We start from the raw sequence: 14,020 nt of genomic DNA, 5'->3' as shown, positions 1-14,020 counted from the left end.
TCTCTCTGTACTGGCCTCGCTTCGAAAGGTCCATTCCCCGAAACGTCGCTTCAATATTTGAATGAGGATCCCCAGCCCCTCCCTCCACCCCGAGGCCCCCTTACCCAACATGGCCACGGGTGGAGCGGGTCACGTGGCCCCCACCACATCCCCCGCTCCCCCGCCCCCCTCACCCCCCGCTCTTCTCACCCTCCGCCCCCCTCATCCCCCGCTCCCCCGCCCCCCTCACCCCCCGCTACCCCCGCCCCTCTCACCCCCCGCTACCCCCGCCCCTCTCACCCCCCACTAGCCCCGCCCCTCACCCCCCACTATCCCCGCCCCTCATCCCCCACTAGCCCCGCCCCTCACCCCCACTAGCCCCGCCCCTCACCCCCACTAGCCCCGCCCCTCACCCCCCACTAGCCCCGCCCCTCTCACCCCCCACTAGCCCCGCCCCTCACCCCCCATTAGCCCCGCCCCTCATCCCCCACTACCCCCGCCCCTCACCCCCACTAGCCCCGCCCCTCATCCCCCACTACCCCCCGCCCCCTCACCCCCCACTAGCCCCGCCCCTCACCCCCCACTAGCCCCGCCCCTCCTCCCAGAAAAAAATGGTGGCTGAGCTCTCTGTGCAGACTCCGCTCGGAGGGTGTTGTGAATTTAACTTTGTGAACTTTTAAAAACGATCTCGGAATTATAATCAACGACGACGACGACGTCAACGTTGCCGTGTTAGTGCAAGTGTAGTTTAGTGTGTTTTTTATAAACTTAAACGTACATTTATATCACCAAAACACTGAAAAATGTGAAAGCGTTCAGCTTGAGGTTCGTGTGTCCGCGCGGGTTGATTTCGGCGGCGTGGAAAGTTTATTTTTTAGAGTTTTTGTTTAAATTATAAATTATTATAAATAGTTATTACTGCTGCTGCTGTAGTTATCAAACAACCACAATAGGTAAGTGATCTCACCTCGTGTGCCCGTATCACACTGCGCGTTGTTGCTGGTGATCACCACACACAAAATGTTCTATAACTTTTTAAATTACTGAGTTGTTTATTGTTGTTTGTTGTTGTTTGTTGTTGTTGTGTAGAGGAGGAAGATGGGTCTACCGCCGCTGGAGTTTGTAGATTGTCACATCGACAGCCCTCAGTTCAGGGAACGTCTCAAGTCGCACGAAGTGGCCCTCGACAAAACCAACAAGTTCATCAAGGAGCTCATCAAGGACGGACGGGGCCTCGTAGCCGCCTTCAAAAGTGAGTCGGAGACTTCGTCAACAACAACAACAACAACACGACAACAACACGACAACAACACGACAACAACACAACAACACGACAACAACAGCAACAACAACAACAACACAGCAACAACAACAACACAACAACAACACAACAGCAACACAGCAACACGACAACACAACAACACGACAACACGAAAACAACAACACGACAGCACAGCAACAACCACAACAACACAGCAACAACAACACAGCAACAACAACACCCAACAACAACACAGCAACAACACAACCACAACAACAACCACACAAACACAACACAACAACAACAACAACACAACAACACAGCAACAACACAACCACAACAACAACCACACAAACACAACACAACAACAACAACACAGCAACAACACAACCACAACAACAACCACACAAACACAACACAACAACAACACAACAACAACACAGCAACAACCACAACACAACAACAACACAACAACCACACAACACAACCACACAACAACACAACAACAAAACAACAACACAACACAACCACACAACAACAAAACAACAACACAACAACAACCACAACAACAACACAACCACAAAAACAACACAACAACAACCACACAACAACAACAAAACAACAACACAATAACAACAACAACACAACAACAACGATGCCCCTGAATAGGTTGACCGGGGCATGGAGGCTTGTAGTTGTTGTGTAAGTCAGTAGTGAGTAGCACATTCTTATACAGCAGCGCCTTAAATCTTGTGAATAGATTCAAGTATAACGTTGCAATGTCTATTGTTTACTTACAAACAACTTGCTTATCATGTTTAATCACTGAGTTGAGTGTCTTGTGTATTGGGTCTTTGCTGTGTACAAGGTGGGACTGTCTGTGTGGTCAGTAGTGGTGAGAAGTGATACATCAGTGGCTTACACATCAATGAATAGTGTTTAAAACATAACTTCATAATCATCATCACTCAGTTGGGTGTCTGTGTTGTATTGGGCTGTATCTGTGTACAAAGTGTTGCTGTCTGTGTGGTCAGTAGTGGTGAGAAGTGATACATCAGTGGCTTACACATCAATCAATAGTGTTTAAAACATAACTTCATAATCATCATCATCACTGAGTTGAGTGTCTGTGTTGCATTGGGTCTTTGCTGTGTACAAAGTGTTGCTGTCTGTGTGGTCAGTAGTGGTGAGAAGTGATACATCAGTGGCTAAAATATGAATGAATAGTGTTTAAAACATAACTTCATAATCATCATCACTGAGTTGAGTATCTGTGTTGTATTGGGTCTTTGCTGTGTACAAAGTGGGGCTGTCTGTGTGGTCAGTAGTGGTGAGAAGTGATACATCAGTGGCTTACACATCAATGAATAGTGTTTAAAACATAACTTCATAATCATCATCATCATCACTCAGTTGGGTGTCTGTGTGCATTGAGGGTTGTAGCTGTCAGACACCGTGATCCTGTCTTGTGTAAGTCAGTAGTGAGTTGTACATTCTTATAGAGCAGCGCCTTAAACTCGTGAATAGATTCAAGTATAACGTTGCAATGTCTATTGTTTACTTAAACATAACTTGCTTATCATGTTTAATCTCTGAGTTGAGTGTCTGTGTTGCATTGGGTTGTATCTGTGTACAAAGTGGGGGCTGTCTGTGTGGTCAGTCGTGGTGAGAAGTGATACATCAGTGGCTTAAATATCAATGAATAGTGTTTAAAACATAACTTCATAATCATCATCATCAGTCAGTTGAGTGTCTGTGTTGTATTGGGTTGTACCTGTGTACAAAGTGGGGCTGTCTGTGTGGTCAGTAGTGGTGAGAAGTGATACATCAGTGGCTTACACATCAATGGATAGTGTTTAAAACATAACTTCATAATCATCATCATCATCACTCAGTTGGGTGTCTGTGTGCATTGAGGGTTGTAGCTGTCAGACACCGTGATCCTGTCTTGTGTAAGTCAGTAGTGAGTTGTACATTCTTATAGAGCAGCGCCTTAAACTCGTGAATAGATTCAAGTATAACGTTGCAATGTCTAATGTTTACTTACAAATAACTTGCCTATAATGTTTAATCTCTGAGTTGAGTGTCTGTGTTGCATTGGGTTGTATCTGTGTACAAAGTGGGGGCTGTCTGTGTGGTCAGTCGTGGTGAGAAGTGATACATCAGTGGCTTAAATATCAATGAATAGTGTTTAAAACATAACTTCATAATCATCATCATCAGTCAGTTGAGTGTCTGTGTTGTATTGGGTTGTACCTGTGTATAAAGTGGGGCTGTCTGTGTGGTCAGTGGTGGTGAGGAGTGATACATCAGTGGCTTAAATATCAATGAATAGTGTTTAAAACATAACTTCATAATCATCATCATCAGTCGTCAGCACTAAGTGTTCGTGTCTGTGTGCATTGGGGTTGTATCTGTGAATACTGTGGGTCTGTGTGGTCAGTCGCGAGGAGTCAATGACAGTGGCTTTCACTTGTGAATGGATTTAGTTACAACGTTGCATTGACTATTGTTTACTAAACATAACTCATCATTTTTCATCACTCAGTTGAGTGTCTTGTGTGCATTGGGGTTGTAGCTATGAATACTGCGGGTCTGGGTGATTAGTCGTGAGGAGAAGTGATACATCAGTGGCTTAAACTTCTGAATGGATTCAAGTATGGTATTTGCAATTAATAGGTTCTTAAAACATAACTTCATAATCATCATCATCAGTCTTCATCACTGAGTTGAGTTAGTGTGTGCGTTGGGTGTAGCTGTGAACACAGTGCTACTGTGATCAGTTGTGAGGAGTGAATTACACAATGGCTTAAACTTCTGAATAGATTCAAGTATGGTATTTGCAATTAATGGTGCTTAAAACACAACTTCATAATCATCATCATCAGTCTTCATCACTGAGTTGAGTTCACATGTGCATTGGGTGGTAGCTGTGTACACAGTGCTACTTTGATCAGTTGTGAGGAGTGAATTACATAGTGGCTTAAACTTCTGAATAGATTCAAGTATGGTATTTGCAATTAATAGTGCTTCAAACATAACTTCATAATCATCATCATCAGTTTCGATTTAAAGCTTTCGTGACTGCAGGGATTCATCTTCTTGGTTCTTTCGGTAAAGTCACGTAGAAGGGAAATAATAAAATAATAAAAATGAAACATAATAAAATTATTCTCACGACGTTTCGGCCACAACGCAAGCAGCCGTCCTCAGGTGAAGAACAGGTCTGTCGGAAAGACAGCGTCTGAATGAATGAAAAATATTAAATAAATGGGTTCATTCAGACGCTGTCTTTCCGACAGACCTGTTCTTCACCAGAGGACGGCTGCTTGCGTTGTGGCCGAAACGTCGTGAGAATTATTTTATTATGTTTTATTTTTATTCTTGTATTATTTCCCTTCTACGTGACTTTACCGAAAGAACCAAGAAGATGAGTGGGGGATATTGGTTTCAGCGTCTGAATAATATCAAGCGTATTATTATCGCTGCACTTGAAAATGTAAACGCAATGGAATCTCGGTTATCCGCGTGCGGTTGATCCGATTCGTGAATTAACCGCGCGCAACCTGAGGCTTTGACCTACATTAATAACTCGTAGATTTTCCCCTAAGCAACAAACTAGTCATCAAAAACAGTAACACATTGATATTCTTGGAAAGGTTTATTTACAAGTCACATGGTGCTTAAACCCAACAGAGGAGTTTGCAATATTCCACATCATCATGGGTTCGATCCCGACCCTGACGCCTGCTGCTGTATATGTTGAGTTTGCGTGTCTCTCTCAGTGGTGAGATGTTAACTACCTCGCCTGGTCTACAGGAGGTCGTGGGTTGGATCCCGACCCTGATGACGCCTGCTGTATATGTTGAGTTTGCGTCTCTCCGTGGTGAGATGTTAATTAGCTCGTCTGGTATGCAGGAGGTCGTGAGTTCGATCCCGACCCTGACGCCTGCTGTATATTTGGAGTTTGCGTGTCTCTCTCCGTGGTGAGATGTTAATTAGCTCGCCTGGTATGCAGTAGGTCGTGGGTTTGACCCCGACCCTGACGCCTGCTGTATATTTTGAGTTTGCGTGTCTCTATCTCTCCGTGGTGAGATGTTAACTACCTCGCCTGGTCTACAGGAGGTCGTGGGTTCGATCCCGACCCTGACGCCTGCTGTATATTTGGAGTTTGCGTGTCTCTCTCTCATCATCATCACGGTGGTTAGGAGATGTTAACTACCTCGCCTGGTATACAGGAGGTTCGTGGGTTCGATCCCGACCCTGACGCCTGCTGCTGTATATTTGGAGTTTGCGTGTCTCTCTCTGTGGTCATGTGGATTTTTCCCGCGTCTCCCGGTTTTTCCATCCGCATTTAGAATCAACGTGCGTTTAAGAGTATTTGGCTGCTGTACATTTGCACGCGATAAGCCACATCGTTGGGCTATCATTTGTGGCCAGGTCGCTCAATGGGTCTTACCTGGTCAAATAAAAATTTAACCCGTAAAAACAAAGTTTTTCACTATAAATCCTTTATATGCGTGGCATCGGTTTTATTTTATTATTCATTTCTGTTTTTCTTGAGTAGGAGTTTCATTTTTATCACATTGGTATTTTAAATAAAATATGAAAATTTATTTTTCTCCTAAAAAGTGGAAAATTTTGGAAAAAATTTCACGAAAATTAATTGTCACGCACAACGAGTCTGTGTGCAAAATGTCAGCTCGATTGGATCACGGGAAGTGGGTTAAAAAACGACCGAAAGATTTGCACGGTCGTAAGCGCGCAAGCAAGCAAGTGAACTTAATATAAAGGATTTAAAAATAGTTTAATAGTTCATCATCATCACGATCCAAGGGCAGATATCCCATCGGTGTCCACTACACATTCCGTCATTGGTTTACACTTTCCTCTGTACTGTAGTGGCAATATGCTCAAGTAGTGCACACATTTCGATTTAAAGCTTCTTTCGTGACTGCAGGGATTCATCTTCTTGGTTCTTTCGGTAAAGTCATCACGTAGAAGGGAAGTAATAAAATAATAAAAATAAAACACAATAAAATACAATTCTCACGACGTTTCGGCCACAATGCAAGTAGCCGTCCTCAGGTGAAGACCAGGTCTGTCGGGGAGACAGCGTCTGAATGAAACAGCACCACGCTTGGAGCGTATATTTAAGCTGCTGGGTTGGAAGGGGGTATGCAAATTATTTTGTCAAGGTGCCCTTCCCCCCTTCCAACCCAGCTTAAATATACGCTCCAAGCTTGGTGGTGTTTCATTCTTCACCTGAGGACGGCTGCTTGCGTTGTGGCCGAAACGTCGTGAGAATTATTTTATTATGTTTTATTTTTATTATTTTATTACTTCCCTTCTACGTGACTTTACCGAAAGAACCAAGAAGATAGGGCACACATCTTTCTGACACCAATCTCTCGTCAAACCCAGACTCTGTTAGGTCTTCCTCTCTGTCCGGGTTCTTCCCGCGTTCGTGTGGATTTTTTTCCGGGTCCTCTGGTTTTTTTTTCCCACCACATCTAGATTCTACATCGTGCGTTTGTAGTATTGGGCTGCTGCTGTACATTTACACGTGATGACGATGATACACCACTTGTCTTCTTGGTTCTGTCGGTAAAGTCACGTAGAAGGGAAGTAATAAATAATAAAAATAAAACGTAATAAAATACAATTCTCACGACGTTTCGGCCACAACGCAAGCAGCCGTCCTCAGGTGAAGAACAGGTCTGTGGGAAAGATAATGATGTTTGAACATTTTAACATAACTCGTGTTTTATTGCCAGAAAGGGTAAAGTCTATTTTTCATACTTGCATACTGGCAAAAAGGTCACATGATAAATAGAACTTTCATCCGTTCAGACTTTACAAATGCAATGTGATCATTCCACTCCTGACGATTGGCCACAGTTCCCGCAGCTATGACCAATACACTACTACACCTACAATTTAAAATTTGACCAAGTAAGGAAGGTCCCATTGAGCTGCGACCTGGCCACTATCAACAACATTGTCTAATGCTTGTTATTGTTTGACTTGCATCCCACTGGGATTTTGGCACGCGGCGTTGAAATGCGGTGTTTTTTTCTGGAAGATTTTGGTGTTTTTTCCACGATTTTTTTTTCTGTTGCGTGTAGTCACTTGAAGACGTTTCTTGTTCATGTTTTTGCTTGTCGCGGTTGCACTCTGAGTCAAGAGCCGCATGGCTCACAGGGTTATCTCCGTATCTATAAACGGCAAAGTTGTGATTATGTGTGTCTGTTCAAAATGTTTAGCGTACTTCCCGACATGAATGAGACGCTGTCTTTCCGACAGACCTGTTCTTCACCTGAGGACGGCTGCTTGCGTTGTGGCCGAAACGTCGTGAGAATTGTATCTTATTATGTTTTATTTTTATTATTTTATTACTTCCCTTTTACGTGATGACTTTACCGAAAGAACCAAGAAGATCTTCGTATTTGCTCATCGCACAGCAAGTAGGTTTGTGAATGCATGTTCACAGCGGGGACCCGTCATCCCCCTCGTATGCGCATCGTTGTCCATCTAATTGGGGAGACAAAGGCGGCCGGGCGTGTGGGGCTGGCCACACGACCCACTCGCGTGCCACAGTGACGGCCATCGTAGCAGCCGCTGCTGCTGCTACTCGCCAACAGCACTTGCCCCAAAAGTCCATTGAGGCTACACGCAGGGGGGGATCCTTTGTCTGGTTCACATTCGTGCAATATTCACCCCCCCCCCCTCCCATTTATTGGTTTTTATATTGCTTAGACTTCATTTGTAATTGTACTGTGCTATGATCACACACCTGTCAACCCGTACGGTTTTATATCCGTATTCTTGTACGGGAGAATTGAGTTTGCAAGTTCATACGGCGTACAGCCGTTTCAATACGGGCAACATTTTTGTCTCTGTGTTTGTGTCTCTGTGTTTGTGATGCGACATTGTAGGATGAACGCTGAGATGTATAAGGGGCACGGGGGGTGACCAGTAAGGTCTGAGTTGGTCTGTAATGAGGTTGGCAATGATAAGGGGTTGACAGGTATGTGATCAGTCTGAAAATAATAATCGGCACGAGCCGACTCACTCGCCCGCTCGCTCGCCCACTCGCTCGCTCGCTCACCCGCTCGCTCGCCCGTTCGTTCGCCCGCTCACTCGCCCGCTCGCTCGCCCGCTCGCTCGCCCCCTCACTCGCCCACTAACTCGCGTACTCGCTCGCCCACTCACTCGCCCACTCACTCCCCCGCCCACTCACTCGCCCACTCACTCGCCCACTCGCTCGCCCACTCGCCCGCCCACTCGCTCGCCCACTCACTCGCCCACTCACTCGCCCACTCACTCGCCCACTCACTCGCGTACTCGCTCTCGCGAATGAGACTCAAAATCATTGTAGGCACTACACCGAAAGTAGCAAAAAAAAATCCAACTCTTGAGTTGAAGTGCAAAATGCATTGCCCACCACCTCGCATATAGCCAGTGACCATTTATGGCTGAGTGGACCTAAGGGATGCCCAGAACGGGCCCCGGATAAAAATAGCCACTAAGATTTGCACGCGCACTTTGTGCAAGTTGTATTCTTACAACGATCCGCCCCAAGAGAGCGTCACACGGGAGATGGAGCATGGAAAGAAACGCGGCAACGTGTGTGACTGCAAAACTCGAAGTGTAAATGAGATTTGCCGAATAATGGTTAAAGGGAATATACAAGACGGCCACACGCAATTAGAACTCCTGTAATGGGACGGACAAATGAGACAAAAGTTCCCCGTATAGCCTGCACAGACTTTTGGGGCAAGTGCTGTTAGCGGGTGGCGCCTATGAAGGCCGGCACGGTGGCACACGAGGGAGTGGGTGGCCAGCACCACGCCCGGCCGCCTTTGTCTCCCCAGCGGCGATGTTTAGTACACACCGCACCAGGTACTCATTTGAGGCTGAGTCGACCTCGGGGAGGCTCATGACAGGTTCAGATTAATCGTCACCGGTGGTGGCCGTGAGCGGGAATCGAACTCGGGTTGCCGGGTTCGTAGCGCAAGCGTGGCGCTAACCACTGCGCCACCGCTCCCCGTAGGGAAACAACACAGACAGGCAGACATAGAGAAGACAGCAGACGAGACAGAATAGAGACAAGAGGACACATGACACACCATGCACCCCACATGGACAAACTAAGTGGAGAAGACATTTTCAGTTTTTTCAGTTTAATTTATTAGCTACGAGCTTTACTACCCGGCTTCGCCCGGGACTTGGATTCACCACGCCCGGCCGCCTTTGTCTCCCCAGTGGCGATGTTCACACACCACAGCAGTAATTCGTTTGAGGCTGAGTCGACCTAGGGGAGGCCCAGGAGCAGTTAAAATAATCGTCACCGGTGGTGGCCGTGAGCGGGAATCGAACTCGGGTCGCCGGGTTCGTAGCGCGGCGTAGCGCTACCCGCTACACTACAATGCGTGACGCTTCCACACGCGCGGGTCACGTGACAGATGTGACATCACAGCTCACTTGCCGTGCAAAAAAAAATGCATTATTGAGCCCCCCCCCACCCCAAAAAAAACCCCCACAAAAGTGTATTTTTATAATTAGATAGATAGATAGATCGTTTATTGTCATTGTCACCAGTACAACGAAATTTAAAATGCTCACCAGTCAGGGCCTCATTCATAAATTTAAATTAAATAAAACAAGAAAATAAAAATAAAATTAAATGAAAGATAATCAATTTATACTATATATAAAAACAGCCCAAGTATACCCACATACCCACATAAGGTTACATTTTGTCATTGCACATATCTATTTCACAGTCAATTGTAAACGCTATTACTTAATAATTAATTAGCATTATTGAGTGTGGTGATCGCTGTAGGATAAAAGCTCTGTTTGAATCTGTTTGTCCTTGTTTTGACTGATCTGAATCGTCTGCCTGATGGCAACAGCTCAAACAGTGAGTGTCCAGGGTGAGAAGAGTCCTTTATAATGTTCTGTGCTTTTTTGATGCAACGTGACCTGTGTAGTTCTTCCAGTGTGGGGAGATGGCAGCCGGCGATCTTTTGGGCTGTGTTGATGACCCGCTAGAGCGCTTTCCTCTGAGCCACTGTGCAGCTGGTGTACCATACACAGATGCAGTATGTAAGAATGCTCTCAATGGAGGCTCGGTAGAAGGACACCAGCAGTTTCTGTGTGATGTTATTATTCCTGAGAATTCTCAGGAAATAAAGTCTCTGCTGGGCCTTTTTCAGAAGCTCAGTGCTGTTGGCGCTCCAGGTCAGGCCCTCCCCAATGTGGACTCCCAGGAAGCAGAAGTCTGCCACCCTCTCCACACAGTCCCCGCTGATGATTAGTGGTGGAGTGTCCGTTTTCTTTCTCCTGTAGTCTATTATGAGCTCCTTGGTCTTTGCGGTGTTAAGGAGCAGGTTGTTGCCCCTGCAGTATGCTGTCAGCCGCTCCACCTCGTCCCTGTGTACAGTCGGGAAAGTACCCACATGGAAAATTTCCAGTTTGTTGCATGTCGGGAAGTAAGCTAAACATTTTGAACAGACGCACATATTCACTACTTTGCCTTTTTATTTTTTATATATATGGAGAAGATATCCCTGTGAGCCATTCGGCTCTTGAATCGGGTGCAACCGCAACAAACAAATAAGTATAACCCGTAAAAACAAAGTTTTTCACTATAAATCCTTTATATGCGTGGCGGCTAGAGTCCTCTCGTCCTCTGGCTTGAGATGGCTGCCACCTATGGGTCAGATGATTCCATTGCACCATTAAGCAATTGGTAATTAAATATAATATTTTTGTCCTAAACAGTGTAAAATTTTGGGAAAAAAATTTCACGAACATTAATTGTCACGCACAACGAGTCTGTGTGCAAAATGTCAGCTCGATTGGATCACGGGAAGTGGGGTAAAAAACGACCGAAAGATTCGCACGGTCCTAAGCAAGCAAGCAAGCGAACTTAATGTAAAGGATTTAAAAACAAAAACTTGAACAAGAAAACATCTTGAAGTGACTGTGTGACTTCGTGCAAACATAAAATCGAGGAAAAGACATCGAAATCAGACGATGCGGACGAGACAACAAATGACAGACAAGACGAGATGGTCTACACAGACGACGAATATGATGATACAGACAACAGATCAGACAGACAACACATATAAGATGACAGTCTATAGATACAGACAACAGATCAGACAGACAACACAGACTATAGATACAGACAACAGATCAGACAGACAACACATATAAGATGACAGTCTATAGATACAGACAACAGATCAGACAGACAACACAGACTATAGATACAGACAACAGCTAAAACAGACAACACAGACTATAGATACAGACAACAGATAAAACAGACAACACAGACTATAGATACAGACAACAGATCAGACAGACAACACAAACTATAGATACAGACAACAGATCAGACAGACAACACATATAAGATGACAGTCTATAGATACAGACAACAGATCAGACAGACAACACAGACTATAGATACAGACAACAGATAACACAGACAACACAGACTATAGATACAGACAACAGATCAGACAGACAACACAAACTATAGATACAGACAACAGATACGACAGACAACACAAACTATAGATACAGACAACAGATCAGACAGACAACACAGACTATAGATACAGACAACAGATCAGACAGACAACACAGACTATAGATACAGACAACAGATAACACAGACAACACAGACTATAGATACAGACAACAGATCAGACAGACAACACAGACTATAGATACAGACAACAGATCAGACAGACAACACAGACTATAGATACAGACAACAGATAACACAGACAACACAGACTATAGATACAGACAACAGATCAGACAGACAACACAGACTATAGATACAGACAACAGATACGACAGACAACACAGACTATAGATACAGACAACAGATCAGACAGACAACACAGACTATAGATACAGACAACAGATAAAACAGACAACACAAACTATAGATACAGACAACAGATAAGACAGACAACACAGTCTATAGATACAGACAACAGATCAGACAGACAACACAGACTATAGATACAGACAACAGATCAGACAGACAACACAGACTATAGATACAGACAACAGCTAAAACAGACAACACAGACTATAGATACAGACAACAGATAAAACAGACAACACAGACTATAGATACAGACAACAGATCAGACAGACAACACAAACTATAGATACAGACAACAGATCAGACAGACAACACATATAAGATGACAGTCTATAGATACAGACAACAGATCAGACAGACAACACATATAAGATGACAGTCTATAGATACAGACAACAGATCAGACAGACAACACAGACTATAGATACAGACAACAGATCAGACAGACAACACAGACTATAGATACAGACAACAGATAAAACAGACAACACAGACTATAGATACAGACAACAGATCAGACAGACAACACAAACTATAGATACAGACAACAGATCAGACAGACAACACATATAAGATGACAGTCTATAGATACAGACAACAGATCAGACAGACAACACATATAAGATGACAGTCTATAGATACAGACAACAGATCAGACAGACAACACAGACTATAGATACAGACAACAGATCAGACAGACAACACAGACTATAGATACAGACAACAGATCAGACAGACAACACAGACTATAGATACAGACAACAGATAAGACAGACAACACAGTCTATAGATACAGACAACAGATCAGACAGACAACACAGACTATAGATACAGACAACAGATCAGACAGACAACACAGACTATAGATACAGACAACAGATCAGATAGACAACACAGACTATAGATACAGACAACAGATCAGACAGACAACACAGACTATAGATACAGACAACAGATAACACAGACAACACAGACTATAGATACAGACAACAGATCAGACAGACAACACAGACTATAGATACAGACAACAGATAACACAGACAACACATATAAGATGACAGTCTATAGATACAGACAACAGATCAGACAGACAACACAGACTATAGATACAGACAACAGATCAGACAGACAAGACGGAGGAACCACACGAGATAAATAAGTAATATTTTTAAAAACAAAAAAACACGCTTTAATGAAATGTACCGTACTAGTAATTACAGAACTCCACGACTCCAGGAAGTGGCCCCGATGTTTGCCACAACGTAAGGGACCGTAGGCAATTACAGCCAACGTCAGTTGAGCGTGGACGATTAGACCCAAGCCGAAACATAAGATATAAAAAATATTGTTAAAAAATATTTTATTTTATTTTTTACGATAGAATATAGTATTGTCATCAGTATGACATAAGTATACCAAGTTCGCAGTCGATACCACATTTGGAAGTGAATTAAAATTGAGTTACAAGATTTGAGGATACAACAACAACAGACAGAGTGAGTTAATAGAAAGTGTGTAAAAAGATTGTTTAAAATATTTTTATGATAGAATATAGTATTGTCATCAGTAAGAAATAAGTATACCAAGTTTGCAGTCAATACCACATTGGGAAGTGGGTTAAAATTGAGTTACAAGATTTGAGAATACAACAACAACAGACAGAGCGAGTTAATAGAAAGCGTGTAAGAAAAGATCAATGATCGAACCGTTGACCACTTAAAACCCAAGTCCAAACAGCCGAGGAATTGTGGATGATCACAGACAGGGCCTCCTCCACGCGCTGAAGCGTTACAGTGAGAAAGCAAATAGATTTTCTCGCTCACCTTTAGCCTGCACGCGTACGGCAGTAGACTTGG

The 14,020-nt window shown here is 44.0% G+C and overlaps 1 protein-coding gene across 5 annotated transcripts in view; it reads left to right on the top strand.

Moving 5' to 3' along the window:
* Positions 1–589: 589 nt before the first annotated feature.
* Positions 590–14,020, top strand: part of LOC133357751 (rho GTPase-activating protein 26-like) — a 152,012-nt gene continuing 138,581 nt past the window's right edge. For all 5 annotated transcript variants that reach the window (XM_061575859.1, XM_061575858.1, XM_061575857.1 and 2 more), the window contains exons 1-2: positions 590–932; positions 1,069–1,231. In XM_061575859.1, the coding sequence (XP_061431843.1) occupies positions 1,078–1,231 (154 nt within the window). In that variant the 5' untranslated portion in view covers positions 590–932; positions 1,069–1,077. The remainder of the gene's footprint in view (positions 933–1,068; positions 1,232–14,020) is intronic.

Source organism: Lethenteron reissneri, chromosome 59, assembly GCF_015708825.2.
Source record: "Lethenteron reissneri isolate LAM-NWPU_2019-01 chromosome 59, ASM1570882v1, whole genome shotgun sequence".
Classification (NCBI taxonomy): Eukaryota; Metazoa; Chordata; class Hyperoartia; order Petromyzontiformes; family Petromyzontidae; genus Lethenteron; species Lethenteron reissneri.
Note: the sequence above shows the minus strand (reverse complement) of the source record. Positions and strands in the feature narration are given on the sequence as shown.